At 34.7% G+C, this 26,742-nt stretch overlaps 3 protein-coding genes and 1 long non-coding RNA gene across 4 annotated transcripts; 1 reads left to right on the top strand and 3 right to left on the bottom strand.

Moving 5' to 3' along the window:
• Positions 1-1,675: 1,675 nt before the first annotated feature.
• On the bottom strand, positions 1,676-4,922 carry LOC106102525 (probable splicing factor, arginine/serine-rich 7). Its single transcript, XM_013282036.1, has 4 exons — positions 4,032-4,922; positions 3,426-3,586; positions 2,729-2,869; positions 1,676-2,643 (listed from the first exon to the last, which is right to left on the bottom strand). Exons 1-4 carry the CDS (start codon positions 4,746-4,748, stop codon positions 1,764-1,766), a joined length of 1,899 nt encoding a protein of 632 aa, XP_013137490.1. The 5' UTR covers positions 4,749-4,922; the 3' UTR covers positions 1,676-1,763.
• Positions 4,923-5,253: 331 nt separating this feature from the next.
• Positions 5,254-6,695, top strand: LOC106102289. The gene is made up of 4 exons (XR_001225559.1): positions 5,254-5,368; positions 5,577-5,698; positions 5,794-6,184; positions 6,594-6,695. It is a non-coding gene; the product is annotated as an uncharacterized LOC106102289 (long non-coding RNA).
• An 87-nt stretch (positions 6,696-6,782) lies between these two features.
• Positions 6,783-20,261, bottom strand: LOC106102527 (dynein heavy chain 12, axonemal). Its single transcript, XM_013282038.1, has 2 exons — positions 20,032-20,261; positions 6,783-18,831 (listed from the first exon to the last, which is right to left on the bottom strand). The coding sequence occupies exons 1-2, from the start codon at positions 20,164-20,166 to the stop codon at positions 7,165-7,167; spliced, it is 11,802 nt and encodes a 3,933-aa protein (XP_013137492.1). The 5' UTR covers positions 20,167-20,261; the 3' UTR covers positions 6,783-7,164.
• A 2,922-nt stretch (positions 20,262-23,183) lies between these two features.
• On the bottom strand, positions 23,184-26,580 carry LOC106102169 (vacuolar membrane protein YPL162C-like). Its single transcript, XM_013281579.1, has 6 exons — positions 26,315-26,580; positions 25,959-26,103; positions 25,374-25,495; positions 25,013-25,212; positions 24,278-24,352; positions 23,184-23,426 (listed from the first exon to the last, which is right to left on the bottom strand). The coding sequence occupies exons 1-6, from the start codon at positions 26,436-26,438 to the stop codon at positions 23,337-23,339; spliced, it is 756 nt and encodes a 251-aa protein (XP_013137033.1). The 5' UTR covers positions 26,439-26,580; the 3' UTR covers positions 23,184-23,336.
• Between the last annotated feature and the right edge of the window lie 162 nt (positions 26,581-26,742).

Below are 26,742 nucleotides of genomic sequence, written 5' to 3'. Positions count from 1 at the left end.
GAGTTTCTAGCCTAAACGGCTGAACGGATTTCGATGAGATTTGGTCTGGAAGAACACATAGGCTACTCACTTTTTTTAAAAAATTCCACTCGGATGGAATCGCGGGCGAAAGCTAAGATATATTGTGCGTCGACACAAATACTATTATACTAAGGGAAGTTTTCATATGTTTAGAGCGCACACATGTCACTAAACAATCGCACAACAGTTGTGCGATTTTTTTGCAGCCAATTCAACTATTTAGATGCACAACTAAAATATCGAATAGTGAAAATCATAGGAATCAAAGCGCGAGTAATAATTGTTGTGCGATAGTTTAGTCAAATGTGCGCGCGCGCTTTTAAAGTCAATGTAACTGTGGTATTTCATTGTAGTTGTATTGACATATATTTGTCTCTGATTTTCTCAAAAAGAATCATAGGGACAGCATTATTGTAATACTTGTAAAGACAAAGGTCTCTTGACATTAAAAAAATGTGTCGTTTGGCGAATTGCAGATGTATTAAATACGAAGTAAATACACGTGTTTTGTATAGAGAAGATAATAGATCTCACAGCGATGCTTTAATTATTTTAGCTTGGCAATGTTGCTATATTTTTCAAATTACCAATTTCTAAGTTACAATGTAAATATTGTAACAGCTCATTGTCGCTGTTTTATTCCAATTAGTACTAAGTAACGAATTTGTATAACAATTTTATGTAATCAATAAAGTATATTTTAAAAATGTGTTTTGTTTTTAGTGGACGTAAAATTATAAAAATAAAATTAAAACGTGGATTTGTAATATACTGCAGTTTAAAAATTAAAAAAAAAAGATATTTTTAGCTATTTCATTTATGTTCATTAGACATGGATTTATACAGCAACACCTTTAAGTTTTGATTTAGTATCGTTTATTTTAGTCCATATTTCCAATAAAGTTTTGCAATTACATAGTATTGGTAAACAAGCTCCGCTGCCCGGAGCCCTGCAGTAGCCTGGGAAAGGCGCTTCGCCCTTTTGCAACCATCTCCTTGTTTGAAACAGCAAAGGATTTGAAGACGTATCGACAAAATCACGAAAGTCTATTTTGTAAACTTTGGATTGTAATTTCAAACTTCCGGGAATAAAATAGTTAACATAAATAATTGTAAGATATGACTGAAAAAAAATGATGTACACAAATTATTATTTCTAGTATTTCTATATATTTACTAAAATGTTACCTTTGTGCAAAGACCCAATAAAAATCTTTACCTCCGATTGATTGACGTGTATGTACATTTCCACGTTAGGTTTATGAATGTATTTGATCACAAAATATCATTTCACGGTCAAAGCAAATCGTAATTGAGCGTAAATCTGTTAATTAAGCTAGTCTTACATGCTTAATTTTTTATAGAATAGAAGTTTAATATGAGCTAAGTTATAATCTCCTTGTGTTAGTGAAATTTATTTTTATTGGCTAATTAAAGGAAATTAACCTTCATTGTTAAACACAGCAATAACCTCCTGGCTCCTCGTTCTAATTTATGATGAAAATTGTACATTCTTTTTGTTTTTTAAACCAATATCAAATCTGACAAAGGAATAAAACACTTCAACAATATCAGCAAATTTAAATTGAAGCACTTAAAACTGATTTCAATGACGTCATTAGGATTATTACAAAAATAAAGAAATGTTTTTTCGAAATTTATTTTATTTGGAATTGGAAATGTACATTGGCAATAAAGTGAAAGACGCGTGAAAAATGTTACTTGTGTTATTTAAGTTACACTTATGGTGAATTAGAAATATCCATGTTGTCTGGAGAATTCTTTTCATCTGTCAAATCCTGAAGTTTGGATTCATTTAAGGTTACTTTTTCTTCTGGAACAGGGAGAAGAGGCGTTTGGTCCCTAGACTTCCTTTCATGAGGCGTCTTGGAGTCCCTGTGGGAGCGGCTCTTGGAGCGACGGCTGCGAGAGCGCGACCGCTTCCTGTCCCGCGAACGGGAACGCTTGCGGTCCCTCGACCTCGTTCGCTTCCTATCTCTAGACCGCGACTTCTTCCTATCTCTGGATCTGGACCGTTTACGATCCCTTGATCTAGATTTCTTTCTATCCCTAGACCGAGACCGTTTCCTGTCTTTTGATCTTGACCTCCTTCGTGATTTCGATCGTTTTCTTCTAGATCGCGATCGAGATCTTCGCTTGGATCGTGATCGGTCGCGTTTTTTCTCTCGAGATCTTGAACGATCTCGCCTTTTGGACGGGGACTTATCTTTATCCTTTTCCTTCTTGTCTTCTTTATCCTTCTCCTTTTTATCTTTATCTCTTTCTTTGTCCTTATCTTTTTTCTTATCCTTTTCAGGTTCTTCTTCCTTATCATCTATTGGTGTTGAAGCTTTTGATTTGGTTTCAGATTCGGGCCGGCCATTGGTTTCAGCCATGACTTCTGCCTTGGTTTCATCCTTTTCAGTTTTATCTTTTTCCTTATCATTTTTTTCGATATCTCGAGTAGGAGACTTAGATTTGTCCTTCTTATCTTTATCTCTTTCACTGGAACTCTTTTTATCCTTGTCTTTGCGGTCACGGGACCTGTCGCGTTTGGATCGCGAGGAGCGATGACGTGACCTAGAGCGAGACACGCGGGAACTGCGCTGGCGGGACCGTGACCTGCAACAAAATGGACAAAAATTTGAATGACTATTTTCCAGTAGTGGTAACTTAGCAGTTAATTAAATTAGTAGGGTTGTGTTACCTGGTGCGGTGCGCGTGTCGTGAGCGGGAGCGTCGCGAGCGGTGTCTGGAGCGGGAGCGCGAGCGCTTGCTGCGGTGCCGGGACCGCGAGCGAGACCGCCGCGACCGCGACCGCCGTCTGGACCGCGACCGAGACCGCGTCCTACACAAATACGCATAATGTACCAACGAAATGTAAAAGGTAATCTTATTACTAAAGAGCTAATACACATTGGGTGCACACACTAAAGTAGCATGTTTGCATCCCTAAAAAAACTTGAGTGATTTAAAGGGATTTGTGGCCGGCGCAACGTTAACGTGAATAAAGAAGTTTAAATCACACACCCTAATGAAGAACCCCTAATGGGTCCCAAACCAGTCAATGCCTACACTGAAGGTGTTATATGTGTGGAGCCCTGTTTGCTAATTAAAAAGGTAATTATATGTGTCCAAAAACAAGCCTGTATGCACACTTCACCAAGTTGAGGTGACTCACTTTTATGCTGACATACTAACCTCTTATAAATCTATTGCCATCCCTGTAATTTTATATAAAAAAAATGTAAAGATATATTTTCTTTTGAGTGTTTCCGTAGTCAAACCTCAAAGTCAGATAAATTTGATTACAAACATTGACGTTAATAGTAAATTAACATAACAATGCAAATAAAAATCATGAATAAAGGTATATTCAAAATTTTATATTTTTTTTAACATACCTTCTCTTATCCTTTGATAGGAGTCCGATCACTGGGTCAATGGCAGCTGAAATGTAGTTCTGAGCTTCCTTCACCCGGCACATGGCTTCTTCTATCTCTCTCTGGGCAGCCTCGTTGCTCTTTGTTTGTGGCTTACAAATAGCTTGGGTTGCGTGATGTACCTGTATGATATAAGCTGTGATTAACTTGACCAAAGTATTGTTTTTTTTTTTAATAAAAGGGGGCAAACGAGCAGCGTGAACACCAAGGTGGTCAACAACGCCCATGGACATCCACAACACCAGAGGAACTACAGATGTGTAACTGTTACTAAGTTAGCTATTATTGCGAACTCACAGGACTTGTACATTTACCTTATGATATAAAAAAAAGGTTTACAAGAGTTTAAAAACATCTAGAGCACTTTACCAATCATGAGCTACACGGAATATATGACTGGATAGTTTCTTTAATGTCCTTAGATAACAATTTATTGCTACTTAATGAGATTAGAGAGAGAGAATAGTTAAATCTAGGTCTATAGAACATTTTACTGAAGATGTGAGAAACTTAAGTATTGATATGATATTTTATGTTGTTATGAGCGCATTTCAAAACTTTACCAACCTTAATAGTCTGTCCCTCAATAGTGCTTCCATTTAACTGCAAAGCCTTAATAACACACTCCTGTTCAGTCATTTCAACTAGTGCATACTTAAGATTGTCTGCTTCTCTTTCACAAAATCTTAGATAACAAACTTCTCCAGCTTGTGTAAAATGATCAATCAATTGCTGTTGCGTTAATTCACCTACATCTATAACAAGTAATGTTCTCCTTATCTCTTCAATTTTTCTGGAATCATAAGCTGCGGGAAGAGGTGGATATCCTGGAACTCCCGCCGCTATCATTTTAGGGTCATAACTTTGGATAACTTGATTAGGAGGAACACCTTCTAAGGTGTTCACCACATGTGACGGTAATCTTGGCTCTACAGTACTCAAGCCAGGCACTAGTGTCCCATTGCTTGACATCTCAAGTGCTTTATGCTCATCTGGTATTTCACCTGACTGCATGGGTATCACAATTAATGCACGGTCAATAAAGACCGTGTTAGTCATATGTTGAGCCACATTTACAGTAGCAGAGTCATAGTACTTCACATAACATATACGGGATTGGACAGGACACGACACATCTCTAATCGTTGGATATAGTCTTATATCATCAATTTTACCCAGGTAACCAAACAGTGTTTGCATTTGATCCTTCGTCGCTTGTGGCGCGATATTGGTGACTTGAATCACCCTCGTCGTCCCAGAAACCATCTTTGGGGATTTACACATAGGAATAGTAAATTACGGTCTAAGAATTAACACTTCTGATGGATTTAAAAACTGCATTTCACTTACAAACATCATAACGCTCGTTGTACAATGTAAAACATATAAAGAAAGAATATTCAAGAAAACCACGCTTGAAATCGACGCATTACATCGCACATGCAGATTAAAAATAAAATTTAGGAAGCGTCAGTGTCACTTGTCACTCGTGTCACTTGAACATTAGACAGATTATATCAGTTTGCAGTGTATAGGTATTTGCAATTTGAAATCGAAATATATAAATCTAGCTGTTACTGGCTGTTACTTATGAAACTGTTAAGATAAAGTAGTTTATAATAAAAGTGATTATTTAATTTGAATCAACTGTTTACAACCACCGGTAAGACCCTTTTAAAATAAAGTTAAAACTTTGAACACTCCCTATAGCTATTCACTATAATTTACCTAATTTAACATAAAATTAATAATAAGTAGGGGCACCAATGTGCACCGACTTATTTTTAGCGGCAAATTAGAAAAAAACAACAATTTGCATTTTTGCAGTCTTGAAAGGAAATTAATTCAATTTAAAGAGATAATGTCGAGCGACATAGATTCAATGAAGCTGCAGCTAAAATCCGGTTTGTGATATTAATTTTGATTAAACTATGTACGTGATACAAAAAAATACACAACAAATATTGTTTTTCTCTTTATCAATCAGTTTAATTGTATGTGCATATGTTGAAATTAACTTCGGTTTGTAGTAAAAAATAAAGCATTAACGAAGTTACAATTTCTACGAAAGATTTTAACTACGTATTCGTTTTCTATTCCATGTTACGTTAGTTTTAAAGCGTAAGCACAACAATGATAAAACCGAAAATCATTTGCGCACTACAGAGCGGAACCTTACAGAAGAAATTTCAGTTATAAGAAATGAAATAAGTTTGTTATCGGAGGAATTAGAGGTAAGTATCAAAGTAATTTACATTTAATTAAGTACTAAATAAAGCGTTACTTTTTCTAGGACCACTATGGATCACATTATCTTATTTTATTTTAGATACTAGTTAATGGTATTTCGGAAGCGAAAATTCAAATAGGCGTGGTAGAGATCTGTAAAGCTTCGGAACAGTGTAAAATGAAAGAGCAAGTTGAAATCCTTAACCTACACGCGGACGGATTCAAACAACTTTTTATGAAAGGTAACAAAAAACAATTTAATGTTTCGTTTTTTACGGACCGTATTACTTATAACGTTAGTTACGTTTCACATAATGCATAAAAAATGGTTCTTAGAACAATCGTGTCAAGTGGAAGATATTAAAGCGAAAGAAGCCGAGGCGGAAGAAACAAAAAAGAAAGAGCTGCAACTTCAGGAGGAACAGAAGAAGATCGCTAGTGCACTTGAAGAAGAAACAGAGTTGATTGAACGTGAATGTGCCGTCTTAAAGGTGGTTAATTCTAATACTTTGAATTATATAGAAATATTACCGTCACGACTACCTACTCGAAGTCGGTAATCGAACACCAAGGGTCATCGGTGTAGATTTTTTAAACTAAAACTATATTTAGGGAGTGGCTCAAAATCGGTATAAGTAAGCGGTAGGGAAAGGCATGGTTGAGCGTCAGCCCCACCCCTTTGCCATTCCCAGGGCACTGAACACTGAGCGAGTTACACAGTCTCTTATAACCCAGTTAACCCACCCGTAGCGTGGAAAAAGGGCGCCATAAAAATATGTCCCGGGGCGCTAGTAACCCTAATCTAGTACTGATGAAGCTGTTATTTCACATCTCACAATTCTCTCTCGAACTTAATTTTTATTTTTAATTACATATTTTGTTAAATACCATTAATTTCAGAAACGCAACAATGCCATAATGTTAAAGTTAAGACGTCAGTTGCTTGAAACGTACAAGATGAAGCAAAAACTAATTAAAAACGAATGATAATAAATGGGTTTTTAAAACATTAGGTCAATAAAAATAAAAAGCAACAAAATAGTTTTATTTTCAGGGGCACTGCCCACGGTGTTTTATTTTATAATTAAACTAAAATAAACATAGTTAACAGCACAATGCAATAAATATGATTTATAATGAGACGCAAAACCCGATTCTTTTAAAGTATTCCAAAACACTGAGGATTCCCAAAAAAGCTAGTTAATAATTACGTTATAAATTAGATAGTGCTTAATGCAGCTTTAACTAAGAATTTCTCAGGTTGAATGTTAACTTCACAATTAGATCCCTTTTTGTCTAAGTATGAAAAGTCATAGATTTCATTTTCTTTCGTAGATGACATTATTAGTGGAATTTTAAATACATTTGTATTTTATTTTATATCTGACTACTATATCGTACTAATCTAAATCTAAATTAAATAAAGCAGTCAAAATACTATTCGCAATACAGTTACCTCTCGACCACTTTCCTAATTATCTAGTTGCAAAATTAATGCTACACTTCTCTGAATCCAATGAGAGGACGGTTTATCCGATGGCAAATAAAAGGCTAATACAAAATTAGACGAATGCCCAGTTGTGGCTAAGACCCCCTTTCTCTCCAACGTCTTGTACAAAGGACATTTGTATCGCGTGCCTTCCGTGAACTCTGTCTTTAGTTTAGGAAACAACCAAATAACGGGCATTATGTCATGCAATATTTTCGGATATTGTTCAGCCACTACTTGGTCCTTACGATCCCAGCGACCGCCATCGACAAAGATACCCTGCACGTAAACTCCCCATTCCGCGGCAGTCGTTTCATAATCGACCTTACGAACTTCAAAATCAAATATCAACAAATCAATTGGAATTTTCTTAGCTCTTGCGTAATTTTGGATTGAGCCCGTGAGAAAAGCTTGTGTAAAGAAAAACCCTGAAAGCCAAAAAGTAGGAGGTTTGCCGTTTTCATACCAATTTTTTAACATAGACAAGCGTTCCACCAAATCGAGAACGTAACTGGGTAGCGGTTTCAAGCTGGGGTACGACAATTTACACCAATTTTCTGGTATCTTACCCAACAGCATTGCGTTAGCCATCATATCCAAGGCCGGCGACATAACAATAAGACCTTTCACAGCTTTCTGCAAATCTAAAAGAGATCTTATTACTTCATTAAGTAATTTGTTAAACCTTTCCATTTCTTGAATTAGGACAGTATTCATAGACTCATTGTAATCGACGGGGTATTTTTTTTGAGCCATCTCAGTATCAAATGTCACAGGAAGTTTAGACAAAATTTCTGATGCCATTTGAACAAGAATGACTTCTGTATTTCCGCCTTCCGCGCCGCTACCTCCACCTTCGACAAGGACTAGTGTCGAAGTGAGCTCCACGGAAATAGAATAATCTCTAGTTATTCCTGCATTCATATGTAAGCCAAATACTTCCGGCGGCGGAGAAACAGGCACAGATTCGATATGCTTAAGGTAGTCTTGATATTCACATCTGCGAGGCAATCCGTACTGGGATCCAATGTCACAAAACAAATAGTTGGGATCACTTACTACACCGGGATTAACATAATTATCTAATATAGTTACTATTAATCTTCGATCCCAATCGTCGGTTACTCTCCCACCATAGTTGCATTCCCCGGTCAAATATTTTATAGCTACATACTGTATTTCTTCATACTGGTTTAAAAACATCTGTAGTTGCATTACAGATATTTGAAAATCGGAATCATTAAAACCATATTGAATATTCCATCCTAGAGGGCCAAATTTCTTTCTTTCCTGAACCACGGCATGAAAAAAGCTTATTCCGTAAAGGAGCTTGCTAAAAGGTTTATCTTTCTCAGGACATCCTTCAAAGAATTCTTGTTCTTTCAATGGTTCAGACATATATGATCTAAATAAATTATGCTGTAACCCTGTCGGCGCTTCATTGGTCATTTTGACTGCTACTTGGAGTACAGATTGGGGAAATTTGTCTGATGGATAGCTAGTGAGCCATAACCTAAAACTTAAGTCTGTATTTGTCAGGTCAAAATTTTCAACAATTTTTTCAAGTACCGGAAGCCAAGAAACAGCTAAATGACAATTTTGCAAACAAACCCACCCTCCTTCTAATTGCGCCTTTTCTATCATAGCTCTTGCAATAGGTCCTTGACCTTGGCCTAATGAGATTGAATTAAATCGATGTGAAAAACCCATCTTCTCACAATATTTAATTAATGCTCCCATAGGATCCGAACCCGCAGATAATATAAAAATTAAAGGAGCTAAGCAATTTGAATCACCAAACGATTTACCAATGTCAAATGGTGGAGGAGTAATATATTTCCGACCCATTTGTTTTTCTACAAACTCTGAAATAGCGACGGTTAGTTTATCAGGTCTTAATATACGAATAATCAATAACTTTTGAAAGGCGCTTAACTTTTCATCCCATCCCAACGGCAACGGCTTATTATGGGGCTCCAGTTCATCGTACACTTCTTTCCATTTACTGGATGAGTCAACAAAACTTTTTTGAAATCCTTTATAGACAGTCAAATCATTTATTCGACATATTTCATCCCAACCTTTGTCGGGAATCCATTCAACTGGCTTCTTTAATGGATTTTCAACTGCAATACCTCCAGTTATAAGGAAAACATATTCCTCGTGATTCATTTCGTTAGTGGATAACATCATTTTAGAGCACATTATAAATGAAAACATAAGTTTATCTTTATCGAACAGGGATCTGCATACATTGCTGTACAAATTGTAAGTAAATGTTTCTTTTAAAAACTTTAATCTTTTATCTAAATCTTTAGATTTATTAGCATTCTCAATAGACAATATATACAAATTAATAAACCAGGTCAGTGAATACTGATACATTGGATCAACATTAGGTAGTTCAGTTACACAATAGTAAAGAACTGCTGAGTGTGATGCTATTGGTCTGTAACCTAATCTAAACTTTTCAATAATTTCTTCAGTTTCTAAACTAGCTTCTTGCTTCTTCATAATATCGACCGCTAAGAGCTTAGAAGAGTCTAGAACTTCAATCGCCGTTTCGTCTTCTAAAATATCACCTTTAGTTTCTTGTAATGTTCGTAATATGTCATCCTCGACCTGTTTGAGTGCGGTACGATTTGCAGCACCTTGTACAATTAATTGTTCACGTTTTTCTTGTAAATCAGGACGTTCTTTAGCTACTACTATTCCAAGCAATTGATCTTCTAAACCTTCTTTTGTCAAAGCAAAGTTTATTAAAGTGACTTTATTAAATACTTCGGGTAGGTAATGAGGATTTCTTAATTTAGTTGTCATGTAAAGCCTGAAATGTGGATGATACTCAATAACGTTGTCACCCAGTGCAATAAATTCTTTTCCACCCTGCATGTAAGTGTTCTTCATCAAAATGGGATCTAACGGTGCTTCTACATCTTCTAAAACACACTCTATCAAGGCAGGCTTTCCATATTCCAAACAAGTTTCAATAACTTTCATATAATTACCGTCGGTAAATTTCATTATTTGTAAATCGTTAGGCTTTTCCATTGTTTTAATCCATTTATTTGCTTGACCTTGTGGATCAACTAATAAACTCCATCGCATCGAATTATCTAAAATTACACCGTTATCTACGGAAAACGAATCCCTTGGTAAACCTGCAATACACCAATTTTGTATTTTAATATCTGATCCTAATACATCTTTCAATAAATAAGTTGGAGAATGGGGCATATCCAAATCTATAATCAGTTTTCTCCATTCATCGGTAACTTTTAACCTTACGGGTAGTGTAAATGGGGCAAGGTATGCTATGATTCCACATGATACTAAAATATCCCCGGCAAGATTATCGAATAACGTTTGGAGGTTAGCAGCAGCTGCTGTCCAGCGAACTTTCTCACCTCCCAGTCCACCAATAAGCTTTTCAGCACGATATAATTTATCAATACATAACTGAACTTCATCTTCCAAGGCTTTTTTCTTGATATTGGCTTCTTCTAATGCTTCATTCAACTCGGCTAGTTTAGCTTCTAAACGTGCCACAGTGGCTTTCTTTTCTTCCAATATAGCCATTGTCTCAGAAAATTCTTTTTCAGCCGCTTCTAGTTTTGCCTTTTTCGGAGCTACCACTTTTGCGACCGCATCGTACATATCCATAGCAATTATCCATTTACAAAGTCCTTCTGCAGCAGTAGATGCCTTGGCTATGATGTGCGGCTTGAAGTCTTTATGGGATAAATACTCTTTTCTAATTTTTTGCATCGTTGCAACAGGAATATTGTCTTTGTCAAAATTTTTCAAAGAATCTAAGAATCCCATATCACCTAATACACGTTTACTGGGACCCCAATAATCTAGCATTTTCTTTCCCGGATTGTCTGGATCGGGTATTTTATCAGGAGGTATACCTTTCATTACACATACTGCCGCCATCACCAACTTAACTGTCGCTGGTGGATTTTTCATTGATTTTACAATCGTTATATCAGCAGGCTTTAATGTGTTTAATGCAGCAATGGCATCTTCCAAAATTGGTAACGCAAGCGCTAAGTCAGCTTCACAATCTTTTTTCAATTCTTCTGCAGCAGCCGCTTGTACATTGGCTACTTTTTGATCCTCTCTTACTTGTGCTGCGGCTTTATCAGCTATTGCGGTTTCTACTTCTATTTCTTGCATCATTTTAGCTGATTTTGCTGCCATTACCATAAGCTGTGGCTTTAATTCATTTAAATCATGTTGCATGATTGAAACTGCTTCTGCAGCTTGGCTCAATTTATCTAAACCATTGGTGTACCTCAACTTTGCTGCTTTTAATTCACGTTGCTTTCTGTTTGTAAGGGTTGTAAATGATTTAATTAAATTGAGGTAAGACGCAGAAGTTACATAAGTCTTTCGACCAAACTGATTAAAGAAGTCAGCTGATATAACACGTGCATCTACATGAAATTGTTTACATATAATAACGGCAGTTGCTTTTATCTTATCGGAGACATTAACTTTGACCATATAAAAATTAGCAACCATTTCCAATGCGTCTTCGGGCCAGCTATCATACCAATCGATAGTACAGCAATTTACTAAAGAGGGATATAATCTTAATCTGGTTTTAAAAGCATTACCTATAGGACTGAAACATAAGACAATATGTAACTTTACTTTACAACGTGCTACGAAGAAAGCTAAAATTTGTAAAGGACTTATATCAAGATTTCTATTGCCTCCTTGCGCTGCTAAACGTACTAATTCGAGTATTTCTTGTTTTTCATCTAAACCATATAAATTAGGAACTTCACCCGAATTAAGTAAACTATCCATGTTCTGTATGAACACTTCTTCTTTTATTTGGCTTTCAGTAAATAGGAACGTAGTGTCCTTATTAAGACCGCCAGATTCACGTAACACTAATTTAACATCATCTTGCCAATCTTTGACGCTATAAGATTTTGTAATCTCCGGTTGAAACACTGTCTGTCCTAAAATAGTGCCAGCTAATCGTGTCAAGGATTGTCGGCCGGAACCACCTACTCCTACTAGTAATGCATTTCCTGAGGGCATTGAAAGAAGTCTGCAAAGTTTTGATAAGTGTTCCAAAGCATAGTCAAATAAGACGATTGTCATTTTAGCTTTATGCATAGCATTATACTCTGCTAACATTGTCGTTGCAACATTTAAAATTGATTCTCTTGACGGAATTTCTTCATAACGTCTTTCACCTTCAAGACTATCTGTATCCAAAAAGCAGCCAAACATCATGCTTTTTATACTTTCTTGAGTAACTTCGCCGTTATCAGTTGCATATATGTCTAAAGCAGACTCAAAGTTTTCTTTCATGAAATCACGAGTTGAAATTTTAAGCAAGTTAAAAAACCAAGTACGATCTATTTCATCTACCAATCGGTCATAAAACACGCGCATTATTTCATGAACCCACACCCGCGGAAAAGTTTTTTTGTTATCCGCTGACTCTTTTCTTAGTAATGCACAACCTTGAATAACTCTCGAGAAATCTCTCAAATTGAATATGTAGTGCGATTTTGCAGGCGTCGGTCTGAGACCCTCTGCTGCTTGTTCGTATATGTTCATTGTGGCCGCTATTATGTTAACGATTGTCGGCTGGGTGTCCTGACCAAATCCATTTCGTCTCCAACCTAATTGTAATAGAGTAGTAAAAATTTTAGTCATACTTTCTTTTGAAAATTCATTAATGGAATAAATGTTGTAATGACGTAACATTCTCGGATAAATCAATTGACGGCTTCCACCTACAGGGCCAATAGCACCATAGAAAAAGGTATCATGAATGTATAATTTTTCAGTGGTTCTTAAATCATACCAATGCTTTTGGTCAAAAAACAACCTTAATAATTCTATAGCCGGTTGCGCACCATATACTTCTTTAGCAGGCATGTTCATGTCATCGATAAATATAATTGCTCTATGGCCTTTTGTGGGTCCATAGTTATTCTTCCGTCTTTTGACCAATTTTGATATAACTAATTCTTGAGTTTGATTAGCACTCGTTGTCGTTGTAAATGTTATAAATCCTGGTGTATACTTATCCATATCTAGTTCGTTCATCAAAAAATTTTGAACATAAAAACTTTTTCCTGTACCTGTTGGCCCTATTAGCAATAAAGGTTTAGCAAATTTTGTGTGAAGTCTAAGTAGGGATATATATTTTTCCGTTTCTAAAGTTGGTATTACTGTTTGAAGCAAGTTTATCTGTTCTTTTACTTGAACAGTTTTTAATGTATCTGGCCAATATTTCCAGCAACCTTTGCCTTTGTACTGGTAGTAATGGTCAACTAATTTACCCTCTGTTGGAATCGATACATCAATTCTCTCTATATTATGCGGTATACCTTTATCTCCTCTAAAATATTCTTTAACAAGATCATCATATTTATCACGTGAGTCACTATTCAAAATTCCACCAACCCCCCAAACTAGCGCAGCCATGAAAGAAGCTATAAACCAGGTCCGCGTGTGTCTGGTGTCTTCTTCTCCTTCAATTGCGTTGTCCATAAACATTTCTATTAACCGTAGGGTACTTATTACCAAGTTTACTTCACCAGCTTTTACGAGTTGATTACAATCTCTTCGTACATACAAAACTAATGGGTCAAATAACCATTCGCACATGTTAAAAATGTATTCTTCGTTCTCTTCAAGCCAAATAGGATTTAAAGTGGTTAACCACGATTTGTAAAAAGGCATAAAACCAAAGGATGAAGATTCCATATATATCATACCACATCTAGATACAGTTGCGGGAGACGCCTGTGAAAGATCCATTACTTCAAAAATCATAGACATCACACTAGACATCGCGATTACCTCACCAGAAGTAAGGCAAAGCTTCTTATTATCGTCCAAAACAGTATTCATGTTTTCAATCCATACCGCATCAACGGGACCATCAAAAACTATCCATTTCCTTACAGGCGTGTCCTCGGATGCAAAGTCTCGAAACATAGTCGCTACGATGCCGTCAGTCCACTCATATGATATAGGGTCAAAGGCTCCGTAAAGTTGACCCATTGTTACAGCTTTTGGGTTGAGTACTTTATATGTACATTGACATCCACCAGGTTGATTCTTTTCTTCCATTAGTGACAGAGCCTCAGATAATATTTTTAAAGTCATCGATTTACCAGAGAAGGGATCACCAACCAACATAAATCCATGTCTAACAATCATCATTTCATAAGTTTGTATAACTTTAATTAAGAAACACTCCATAGGTTGAAGGTTGTTTATTTCACATCTTTCTTTACATGCATTTAAAAAGTTTTCATAATCCGGCTTGGGCAAAGTAACGCCAGGAAATAAATCAGATATTATACCTTCAAACAATGGAACGTCAAATGATAAAAATTTTGGTAAATTCACATCTATTATTGATCTCAAGAGGAGAATCTTTTCACTTTCGTTAGGGAAACTTCTTTTCAAATTTCCGGCCGCAGACAAGACAGTTTTCACTGCGCGCATTCCGTAGTCGTAGTGATTTTGTGAAGATAGCTGTTCCGAGCAAAGGCGATAAGTAGTAACAATCTTAACAGATAAACTACGGGCATCTATAAACCCAAAAGAATATAAAGATATTTCACCTATCATAGCATAATCAGGTACCATCATTGCAACTGTTCGAAATAGTACTTTAAGATTATCTGGTAGTTCAGAGCGTCCTGCATACCCAGGATTCATTGTAATACACACATAACATGCTGGATTTAACTTTAAAGTTGTTCCTTCGAATACGAATTCTTCTAACTTCTGTCTTACAGCTTGAACAATACAAAGGATCTGTTGAGCTATTACAGATAAAACTTCAACTTCAATGCGGTTAAATTCATCAAAGCAAACCCAAGCGCCGCATGACGCTAAGCCCTTAAAAAACTTACCCATGGCCTTGTAATCTAAGCCATCTGAGCAGTTGAATACGACACATTGTACAGCTAATGCTTTCGCTAAGTCTTTGGTTGTTTCAGTTTTTCCTGTACCAGCCGGACCTTCCGGAGCCCCATTTAAGTGTAAATAATAAGCCCCTATTAGCGTCCGATAGCATCGATCTGTCAAAGGAGTTATAACTAAGCGATCTGAATTGCCTAAGTATTCATAAGCGTAGGCTACGACAGCATTGATTATTTTTACTGAAACTTTTTCTTCCTCCCAATAGTAACGTAGCTGGGCCAGCCATTGGAAATCTGTAACTTCAATCACATTCTTTCCGACTAAATCTAGTATGACATCTTTTGCGTGAACGTCAATTACAATGAGTGCTTTAACAGTTATGCTGTTTAATTTAGTCAAATGTGGGCGACGTATGACACCAACTGTTTCGTTCAGTTGTTTCGTCAAACTAGTGTGGAAATTATCAAGTTCACTTAGTTTATGTGTATTCAAACATTCAGTTACGTCTATAGCCCAATATATTTGCGATATAGCCAGTACCACCATACCTTCCCACGATAAAATCCACTCGACGCGTGGAAGTGTTGGATAGTCATAATATGATAACTCTGTTTCGGATTTCACCGCTCTCAGCATCTGATCTTCAACTTGCACGAGCCATTTTTCAACAGATCCTCTTGCAGCTGCTACATTAATAATTTCAAGCAGTTCTACTTGTTCACCTTCCATTGATATCATCGCACTTATATTAAATTCTGGATCAAAAACAAGTCTGTTAATACCTTCAAAACACTTTTTTAAGTGCGGCTGAACCTTTAAAGGATTTTTTGTTTCTGAAAGTATCTCTAACATCTCGTCATTAGATAAAAAGAAAAACCTCGGAAAATATAAGCGTTTCTTTTCTAAATAGTCATTCACGCCATCATTAATTTTTTCTAACAAAGCTGATGCAGTTTTAAATGATTCCAATACTCCAATACCCCCAGCAATTTCTAAAACGTGTGGATCTTTGTCGACGCTGCCCATGTATCTGCGATATATGTTATTTACCTCGACAAACATAACTCCTTCTTCAGGCATTTGAGCAACAATATCTTTAGATGAAAATATTGGCAATAAATATAACCACTGACTTTGAACCTTGCCCCATTCATCAATAGTAGCATTGACTCTGACAATTTTTTCGTACCATGCTCTAACTTGAGTTTCGAAAGGTTTAACAAATGCAGATCCTCGCATTCCAATCGTCTTTACAATATGATCATCCAGAACACTTTGAACATCGTCTAGGCCGGAAAGTATAAATATTCCAGTATCCTTGTATGGACTTGTTTTAAAACAAATATCCACCCATTCAGCCATCATTTTATTCAAATTAGTGATCAAGGCTAATTCTTTAGTAGCAGCGACACTTATTATTTCGTATTGGTCAAGATCTTCCCATAAGTTAAAATTAATAATTTTTCTTAATGTTGTACCAGCGGTTGGAGTTAAGTCAAAACCGGCAATGTTGGACATATCATCCCAATGTCTTTGTTCTAATGCAGGGTTACACATAATGTGAGCCATTTGCACGTTGGGGCGCCATTCCTTGAGCTCGGCAATGGCTTGTGCGCAGAGTTTCATCGGAGCAGGCATGTTATTAACGTCAGGATCGTCTACCAAACCTTGAAATCGTTTTTCGACGCCTTCGGCAATTTGTTGTTTTATTTTATTCCTATAGTTTTTCGAAAGCTTTAAAAATTCTTTGTAATAGAAATCATGATCTTGGTCTATTTGTACATGATCCATAAATTCAAATGGGCCATCCATCCACGTGTAGTAGCTGCGCTTCCATCGATGTACCAGATGAACTAAGTTATAAAAAGGAATTATTAAATCTTTTAGCTCTTCCAAGTCAGGATAACTAGTATTGGGGAATTTAAAGGTAGTCTCTTCATTATTAATCCAAAGTACGAGTTTATCACAATCTGCCAAGCGATGTGCAAGTTTACGTAAGTACTCTAAATATTCTAGCGTATGATTAACATCGTCCATACTGTCCAGAAGTTCTATGTAAGGCGTTATTTCCAATACCTCTTTATTTAGAAAAGCTATCTTTTTCTGTAAATTATCTTCCATGTCCGCTTTGAAAGTTTCATATGCTGCAGCATTTCTATCAAAAATAGGTTTGATGGCAGTGAGCCAGTTCACCGTACGTGTGTTTGAGTCAACGTGCTCTTTTGTTAAAGAAGTCATTTCTAAAAGGTTTGAAATGATATTGATTTGTTTCATTATTCTGTGTTTTAAAGTTTCTACTAAAACAGTCTTGGCGTAAAGAATATATACACCCTGTTCTATTAACTCAGCGGCATTTTTAGGTTCCTTTAAAGCTCTTTCAGCAATTTTTTCAAATTCAGAACAAATGCTGTCATTTTCATTCATATGAGTTTTAACTAACCCATCAATAATGTCGTTGATAAATTCGTTAGCTTTTTGTTTTAAACCAGTTACCATCTCTAATTGGCCAACTACAGCACAATTAAAATATTCATTTTCAAGGGTAGCTGTAATATTAGAGTCGATTGTTTGGAAATACAAGATCTTATTGCGAGCTTCTTCAAAATCTTCTGTTTCATTAATGAATTGAAGTAAGGCAGCCTTGGCGGGTTGACCGTACAGCATATCGTACTTCTTTCTTAATTCATCTAGATAAGCAAACAGTGGTAAATATACTTCCCCCAGCCGTGTTTGTAGTCTCTCGTGGCCATTTTTGCGCAACCACTCATTGTACACGACAGGTAGAGCATCATTAAAATATGGAATTTTAAGATATTCCTCTATAGGCATAAGTCTTTGTGCAATGTTAGAAATTGCATCGGCAATGTTGTGATACACTTTAAAAAGAGTATCAAGTGTAGGAAAATAATAAAACTCTCCATCGAAACGTAGCTCTAAACGTAGGATAGGAACAGATCTAGGATCATCGAGGTCATCTATTATAGCATTAATCGACCGACGCATCAGTTCTTGTATTTGAATCGATATCATTTTTGTAGCACAACTAACAAATTCAGGGATTTTCTTCGGACGCATGTTTTTTAAACATCTAGGATTTTTCATCCATTTAATTAATACGTTATACCACGTACTTGAAACTAGATAGTCTGCACGTTTTATTTCTTCCAGTATTTTAGTCTCGAACTCTTCTAAATGTATAAGCCCTTTCATACGGTAATTCTTCAATTTTATTATACAATTTGGGAACATTTTTTCAGCTGATTGAAGAATAAGCCTTACAAACGGGTGTAGACTTAACGCCTCAGTTTGTATTTTCTTTCTATGTCTTAACATTTTTTCATGGTGTTCTGTTCTTCCTTTAAATTTAAAATATGGTTCTGTATACCGCTTCCTAGAAACACCTGGCACGTCCCGAATTATAGTTTTAACTGCAAATTCATGTAGTTTTTTATCCCACTCTATTTTGCTTTCATTAATGAGGTCTTCGGTAAGAGCCGGGAAAGCATTGCGTAGTTTGGCAGGTATCAGGCTTCTAATCTTTCTTTCCCACGATTTAAGCATCGGCGGTGGTTTAATATTTTTGGCACATTCCCGTAACGCAGCAATGTGCCGGTCCTCGGATATCTCAAGGAAGTCTCTCTCGCGACGCTGTACGGGCGGTCGAGCGATCTTCACTTTCTGGTCGGTGGCTTTCGCCTCTAATAATTTACGAAATTTCGCTTGTTTGTCCTAAAAGAAAGATAATAGTGCATACATTATTTATTGGCGATGACAAAAATCAAAAAAGAAAACTTAAAATTTTAAGAATATAATCAATTTGTCCGATTATATGTAAAATTTAATGAAATGTCTTTTTTACGCTACGTTTTTCGCATGTTACATTGACCTGACAAAATCGTCGAGCGAAAATCCGAAAAAGCTACCAACGGTGCTCTTTAGTCTTATCAATGAAAATCAAGATCAAATTACAGGCAGCGACCTGGGTCGGATTATATAGTAGAACCTCGATAAGTTAAAGTTTTTTTTTTCATTTATTTGGGTAAAAGAACAATAGCACAAGAAAAAAATATACAGTACAATTCAAAAGTGTTGAGTAGATGTGCCATCCACAACTCTACCACATAGTAACTATAATAATTAAATAAATCTATAAATAGGCTATACATTCGAGTGGTACTTAATGATATATTAATATTATTGATAATTCAAAGTTTTAATAATCTCTATTTTAAGGTTATTTTTAGTTACATGTATGATATCTATATCATTAAAATTGGTATTATAAGAAATAATAATTCGATTAAGTGGTGACCGCAAGCCCGTATTAGTTCGGGACCAGTTTGTTGAAAAAAGTTTTGAAACATTTCTGGGATGAGCTCTTGTGGGGACTCTGTACGATATTTTTCTGGTTAAACAGATGCAGTTGTACCTATTATGGCACAGATCGTGGAGTAGCACCGCTTCATGTTGAAGTCGTCTAGATTTGAGACTTAGTAATTTAAATTTAGCTAGGAGGCCTTGATACGATAAGTATGTATGAAAAACATCTATAGTTTAGGCAACGAAGATATTTTTCTTGTACAGCTTCTATTGATTTTATATATTTATTATAGAGAGGATTCCAAATAGGCACAGCATATTCGAGTTGCGAACGAACTAGGGTTTTATACAAATAGAGGTAAGTGGTTGGATTTTTAAAATTTTTAAGTTTAAGGGAAACACAAAATATTTTAATTTATAGAAGTTTTAAGTTATCAAGGGTCTATGTTATAGAGGTTTTGGGCTCTGATGGGAATGGAACATATTATTTCTTGAAGTTTTAGAGGTTTGAGTTATCGAGGTTCTACTGTACCAATTAAGTGGTGATGAGGTTGCATTCGAAGAATGTCGTCAAGTTTCCCTTTCCATCTTTAAATATAAAAACAGTACCTTAATTCGATTATACGGCGGTAAAGGTGTAAAAGGTAAGTTGTCCATCATATGCACGTCTGGTATAGGCGGCAAGGGCGGCACTCGACATCCGTTCTTCGTCTGCAACAGCTTTCGTAGATCTCTCTCCTCCATTTTAATTTCTTCTATACACTATATCACTGCAAATAACAAAATCTTTACCAAGCTCACGTATTAAACATAAATATTAAATCCATGTTTATTAATGTATTAGATCTTTGCTTGATGTTGAAATATAAAATGATCAAACAAAAACTGTTGTCTAGGTAACGAAATGTCAATCAATTTGTAAAGAAAAATTCAATCTGTCATAATATATTGCTGGCTGGCAACGAACATGACAAAAATAAACAAACTTACGACTTCAACCCAGAAGAGTAGGCAGAGTTTAGTACTTAAGACTTGGAATGGTCTTCTTGTCCTCACACGTTATCATACATGAATAGTTCTGAATAAATAGTTCGAAACTTGATAAAGATTTTTTTGTTTTTACTTGTCATTGAAAAATATACTAGGATCCATTGTTTTTTTTTTTAAATAAAAGACAAATATAACATAGGTAGTAGCCTGTATTCGTACAAACAGATGTATTATTTTATACTTTACACAACATTTACTTAATTTAATATTTACAATACAATTATACATGTAAATGATATTTGGCAGTTTTTCGCATAAAATACGACACTGTACAAAACATGTTGTCAGATCGATAGAAATTCGACGATGAGATCTATTATTTAGGACACAAAGGACAAATATTACAGGAAAAGTGGACCGTAAAGTGTGAGTTATAATAGCTTTATGAATTTGTAATTTTTTTAAAATTCATAAAATATTTATAGCAACAATCAGAAGTCATTAAGGAATTATCAAAACAAGTCTCTACTAAGCGACAGCGAACTATGAGTTTTACAGTTAAAAGACGTGTTCGCATTAAGAGCGCTGCACACCTTTGACTAAGCTATCGCACAACTGTTTAGTCACGCTTTGATTTCCTATGAGTTTATATGGAGGTGTGGTGTGCACACTAATCGATTTTTTGGTGCAACTAAACTTTTTATGGGCTGCGAAACAATCGACAATCGCATAACAGTTGTGCTATAGTTTTGTTAAAGGTGTGCACCAGCCCTTAACATTATTTTATTGTTGTCAATATGTACTGTACTTTAACCAACTACATATTTAATAGTCTGTGTGAATTCGCACACCTGCAGTCCTTTTGTAAAGGAGTTTCTACTTTCCCATATTGAATTATACATTTACTAAATGACTTACATTATGGCAGGATATACATTTATTAGTGACATCGAGAAAAATATTGAAAACATTTTGTCTTAATAAAACTGATAACAATTCATCAAATTTGTAATTAATATAATTTTCTTTATTAGCCTCGTATAAAAGAGAAAAAATTATAATACAATAAACTTACAATCAACTTTTGCTAATGATACAGTCAATAACAAGTTTAGTATTCATTTACATGTAAATACATTTATAAATTTTTCAATAAAGCTATCTGAAATAGTTAAGAATAAGTGAAGTCAGGTGCAATTCTATACAAGAAGTGAAGTGTAAAATTATTATTCCAGAACATGAAGTTAGAATTAAATTTAATGATAATTCAAAATCAATATCACAAAGGTTTTAGTAAAAGGAATGTAGTATTAATCACATTTTTGGTAATTTTTTTAACCTTTTTAATAGTTTTTTCTTTTGACAAGACACAAAACAAATTATATAGTTTTAGAAAACGAACAGGCGGTTCCTTTTGTTGTAAACAATTACTGTTTTTAAAATGAAGTTAACATGATAATATCTACTATTTAATTTAACTACAATATGTAATATTGCCGAAATATATTAAAAAATATCAGTTTTACAGAAAGATGTGGTATTATTTATTTGAACGGATATTTTAGCAATAGTTACTAGTGTGTAAGGTTGGCAATAATTGAGGGTCTACTACGAATATTTCCGTAACAGTTGCGAGAACAAATTTGTAATCTCATCGACATTGTACGAGATTTGTGTGTGTACTGTACCCTCGCTAATTACACAAATATAGTAAGAATAAAGTCTGTCGATAAGGTTACAAAAACGTTCTCACACATATTTGTAATACGCCCTCTGTTGTCAAAACAGACCTAAGAAATTGTGAGGGAAAGTCTTTTAAGAGATCCTCATTTTCAAGGTAATCTGGAATTTTTTGCACTTATTTCACTCAGTCTTTTTTCGATGTTACACTTTTATCGAAACAAATGGCACTCTAATGGACATGCAACACTTACTAAAGTAAGTACATGCCATTTTAGGAACATACCAAATACCCACGTTAAAAAATTAAACATATTACAAAAATATTTTTCGTATTAAAACTATATAAAGCAATGGCCCATTTGTACATCTAATATCATTATGCTTATAAAACGAATATACGACTGTGAGTATAAGATCTATTTCCACTTCGCATCTGGCCGCGAAAGTCGCTGTATATAGTCGCGGTTCCTATTTCCACTAGACCGTAAATCGCGCGGCTAGCCGCTAAATGGAAATAGTCACTTAGTTCTTCAATAACCTAGCCAAATAACACAATAAGCAAGAAACCCATACTAACCTAACTATTGTAGATATGCTTATATAAAAATAAACATACCAATTTGGGTATTTTAACAGTAATATTACCTTAGTTCAAGATTACATATTAAAAAATAACACTTATAGCCCTTAATGTAACAGTTTTACAGAATAATATAATCTTTGACATAGGACTTATAAAGAACCACTGACTTGCCGTAATCTTTTTAAAGCAATTACTTGTAACGTAAAACTTTAACTGAACTTACCCTTTATAATTAGAGAAAATCGACTTCTAAAATGTTTATTTGAATTTAATTCGGACCCCTTAGCGATATGTTTAGTGATTTTAGAAATCATTTTAGAAATATACATAAAAACGACACACGTTTCTCTTTAACCAAATGTATTATTGAAAATTAAATCTGTTACAACTTTTATGCAAACCGATTCTTTATGACAATAACAATTTATCTCGTTAAAATTATGAACAGTTTAAAAAAATATATATAAGCAGAAGAATTGTGTTCCTCCTTCTTTTGGGAAGACGGTCAAAAATAGCAAAAATAGCTAAATGTTGTAAAAAAAGTAAAGTGGAACTAGAATACAATTAAATAAATATGCAAAAAGGAAGAGGCAAGTCAGTAATTTCGAGTACATATGGAGATTGCCAATTAAGCCCGGAGCACAGTGGGCCTGTGGGGTCATACATTAGCACCGAGCAGCCTCTCATCAGCCGAGTGCTCCTCGTCTTCAGATCCAGACTTCTCTTTCTTTATCGATTGATATCGTACCTGTTTAAATGTATTACAATAAATTTACATATAACTGTCTCTTTCAATCTCATTGATAAAATTGATACAATAAGTTTAATACAAGTGACACCAAAATCTAATTCTATTTCCTAGTCGAGAATATAAAAACCCTGGCCTGGAAACTTCTATCGGATTCTTTATTATATCAGTTTCGCAAATTAATTAGTTGCATATTTTATCGCAATATTTCGGGGGTTATTATATTTCTGGTAAAGATGTACAATTATAATTTTACATTTAATAATAAAGGTATAAAAAAATGGAGGGTAGTTCGAGATTTAAGATTAAATAGACATTATGATATTCAAATTAAGTACATATAAAATCTATATGTAGAGATAATATTAATTTCTACTATTATCAACATTCAATATTAAAACACATAACCTTCTAAGTTATTTTTTTTTAATCCTGTATGGACGTAGTCAAAGACAAAGTCTGTCAATAAATACATTTGTTGAGACTTTTATGAGACAAAGGACTTATTAAATATCTCGACTTTTTATGTATTGTGTATTTATATACCACTAGCTGTTGCTAGCGGCTTCGTCCCCGTGAAATTAAAAAAATAATAAAAAACATAACCTATATTACTGACAGATTAATTACCTTTCTAATGGTGAAAGAATTTTTGAAATCAGCACAGTAGTTTTCGAGTTATTTCAATACATACAAAAATCTATAAATACAAATCTTTCCTCTTAATATTATTAGTGTAGATTGCCATTGGCAATTGGTGTAAAGAAAATTCTCATATAAATTATCGAAGTTTATCTCCGAAAAGGTCAAGAAGTTGAAACTCGTTGTAATAATATGATGATAATACATACCTTAGTTTTTATCTTTGAACTCACTCCTCTCGGATGATACATTAGGAAATTATCCGTAACCCAGAAAATTAAAATCTGAAAAGAAAGTAAAGTGTTAAATACATGATGATGTTCTATTTTCAATTAGTAAAAATAATAATTAATATCTTGATAATGCTATAGGATAAAAAGAATTGAATTTTTGATACTACATTAGCTTTAGAAACTACTCTTTGATATAAAAATAAGTACACCGTCATACTAATATTATAAATGCCAAAGTTTAGATGAATGTTTTTATAGAGTTTGTAGTCGAAACGGCGGAACGGATTTAAATTAAATTTGGTATAGTTAAAGACGTTAGCCTGGAAGAACACATTAGTTAATCACTTTTTTTTTAATTCCACGCGAACAGAGTTACGGGCGAAAGCTTGTAAAATCATAATGCTTTAGTTTCTGGAACTGAAGGTCCAATACTTAACCGAAACAAATACGTCACATCGTAACCACTTACAATCAGAGAGGTTTCTTAATTTTAATGGAATTAAGGGTTTAAGTATGGCTTCATCATTTAAGATGTAACATATTCAAATGTCGTTTTAGTATTCTGCTGTGAGACATTGACTGCCTCAGAGATAAACAAAGGCTACAACAATCATAATCACATAATGAATGACTAATTTTTTATTGTCACAATAATCAATAACCAAAGCTATTGGTATTGCACCTATTATACATAACAAATAAAGAACTTACATTAACAAAGAAGGGAATGATAAGCATTACAACAGCGAGCTCCAAACGCGGGTCGGAGACTGGAGAGAGTCGAAGTGTCGAAAGTACAGCCACAACAGGGGGTAGTCTGAGTACCAATGCTAGTACGGATTTAGCAAACGTCGCCAACGCCGCGTACAGAATACACTGGCATATCCAAGCAGCACACATTGGGGGTTTGCCTGAAAAATTCAAAAATTAAGAAAAAAAAAGTAACTTATTTTTAATATAAACTAAACAGTTAATTTTGATCAGTGGTTTAAGAGAAAAAAAATTGTAAACAATCATGTTCATGGGATAAGTACTAGTTGCTTTGACCATCATACAGTTAGGATATGCTCACCATATTCTCCGAAATTAATTAGTGGAATGTCATAAGTTCTGGCACAATACTGAGCCAGTCTTATTCCAGCCCATATTATAAGCAAGCCTAATGTTGAGTCCAACATAAAGTTGACTATGTACCTGTAAAGATAAAATGTTTTAAATAAAAACTCAGGCATTTAAAAAAACTCAGGAAGTAGCCTATGTGTTCTCCCGGAGTATGTTCTGTGCTATCCCAAAATAGGATTGAGAACCATTAAGAGGTTTTGGAGATAAATAGTAATGATTATACATCAAAACTTTGCATTTATAATATAAGTATGATGTATTAAACAAAAAAATTGTACTGGTATTTCTCCTTATTGTTTGTTTGGCTAGTTAAATAAATACAATTGTTAAGTTACAATTATTATTCACATTTGCACAAATGATTTAACGGTATTCAATGTTCAAGGTTCAATGAAGAATAGAGTTAACATTTTTCATATAAATTTTAATTATTTCATTCAAATGTATTATTATTGAACATTGGCTACCCTAGTATTTTTTCCCATACAGATGAAGTTAGAGGACAGATTTTTCACAATATGTATCATATCCTTACCATGTGCATGGATTTCCTGTAAGATGTGGTGAAAGCCATACATTAGCTGCATGTATAATGAGGGCACCTAAACCTTGCTTTGATGTATCATAGAACCAGATCAACCAAGGTCTTCTGGCATAGCGTGGCTCACAAAATCTTTTACCTGAAGCATAATATTGAAGTATAAAGTTTGTAATGGATTTTAAAATTCTTGAATAAACTTTTGTTATCATTAATTTTGTCAAATTTGTATTACTAAATCCTTTTAAAATCACCTTCAAGTAATTTAATTAGTAAAATTGGAAGTTATGATTTGACATTGGCAATATGTTGAACTTCGCAACAAGTAAAGAATATCAGTGTCGCAATCTTACCAATTAAGCACGTAAAGGCCAAAACAGCAAGCAGAAACTGCATAAACCATCCGTAAGTATCAGTCAGCGCGTCTTTGGAGCAATGAAGCTCCGACCAATAAATATAATCGGAACTGTTATTCATTTTTCATTTCTTATTAAAATATCGAATATACAGAATTATGTTTATTTTATCAGACACCTACAAAAATATACATATTTACACCAACTTTGATAACTTCAAATAAAACTATATACAGCACGAATTAAATGATCGGCCTTTCATTAATTTAAAAATTGTAAATTTGTAAATTCGTAAATTCGCAATTTAATTTTAACAGCTGACATTGACATTTGTCTTTGTAATTTGGACGTGTGTTTGACACTCAACAATGTTTATAATTTTTTCAAGGCATGACTTTCATTGCCGTGCGGCCGTGTGGTACCGG

The sequence above is a fragment of the Papilio polytes genome, unplaced genomic scaffold, assembly GCF_000836215.1.
Source record: "Papilio polytes unplaced genomic scaffold, Ppol_1.0 DF823923.1, whole genome shotgun sequence".
In the NCBI taxonomy this organism is placed as follows: Eukaryota; Metazoa; Arthropoda; class Insecta; order Lepidoptera; family Papilionidae; genus Papilio; species Papilio polytes.
The sequence above is the reverse complement of the archived record's forward strand: the minus strand, read 5'-3'. Positions and strand labels throughout refer to the sequence as shown.

Coding starts and splice junctions, on each gene's coding strand:
- LOC106102525 (XM_013282036.1), bottom strand. CDS start 4,748: ATGTGTAAATCCCCAAAGATGGTTTCTGGGACGACGAGGGTGATTCAA. Junction 2,870..3,425: donor CTATCAAAGGATAAGAGAAG/GTATGTTAAAAA, acceptor GTATTTGTGTAG/GACGCGGTCTCGGTCGCGGT. Junction 2,644..2,728: donor CGACACGCGCACCGCACCAG/GTAACACAACCC, acceptor ATTTTGTTGCAG/GTCACGGTCCCGCCAGCGCA.
- LOC106102169 (XM_013281579.1), bottom strand. CDS start 26,438: ATGAATAACAGTTCCGATTATATTTATTGGTCGGAGCTTCATTGCTCC. Junction 25,496..25,958: donor ACAGGAAATCCATGCACATG/GTAAGGATATGA, acceptor TTATCTTTACAG/GTACATAGTCAACTTTATGT. Junction 25,213..25,373: donor AATTAATTTCGGAGAATATG/GTGAGCATATCC, acceptor TGAATTTTTCAG/GCAAACCCCCAATGTGTGCT.
- LOC106102527 (XM_013282038.1), bottom strand. CDS start 20,166: ATGGAGGAGAGAGATCTACGAAAGCTGTTGCAGACGAAGAACGGATGT. Junction 18,832..20,031: donor CGCCGTATAATCGAATTAAG/GTACTGTTTTTA, acceptor TCTTTCTTTTAG/GACAAACAAGCGAAATTTCG.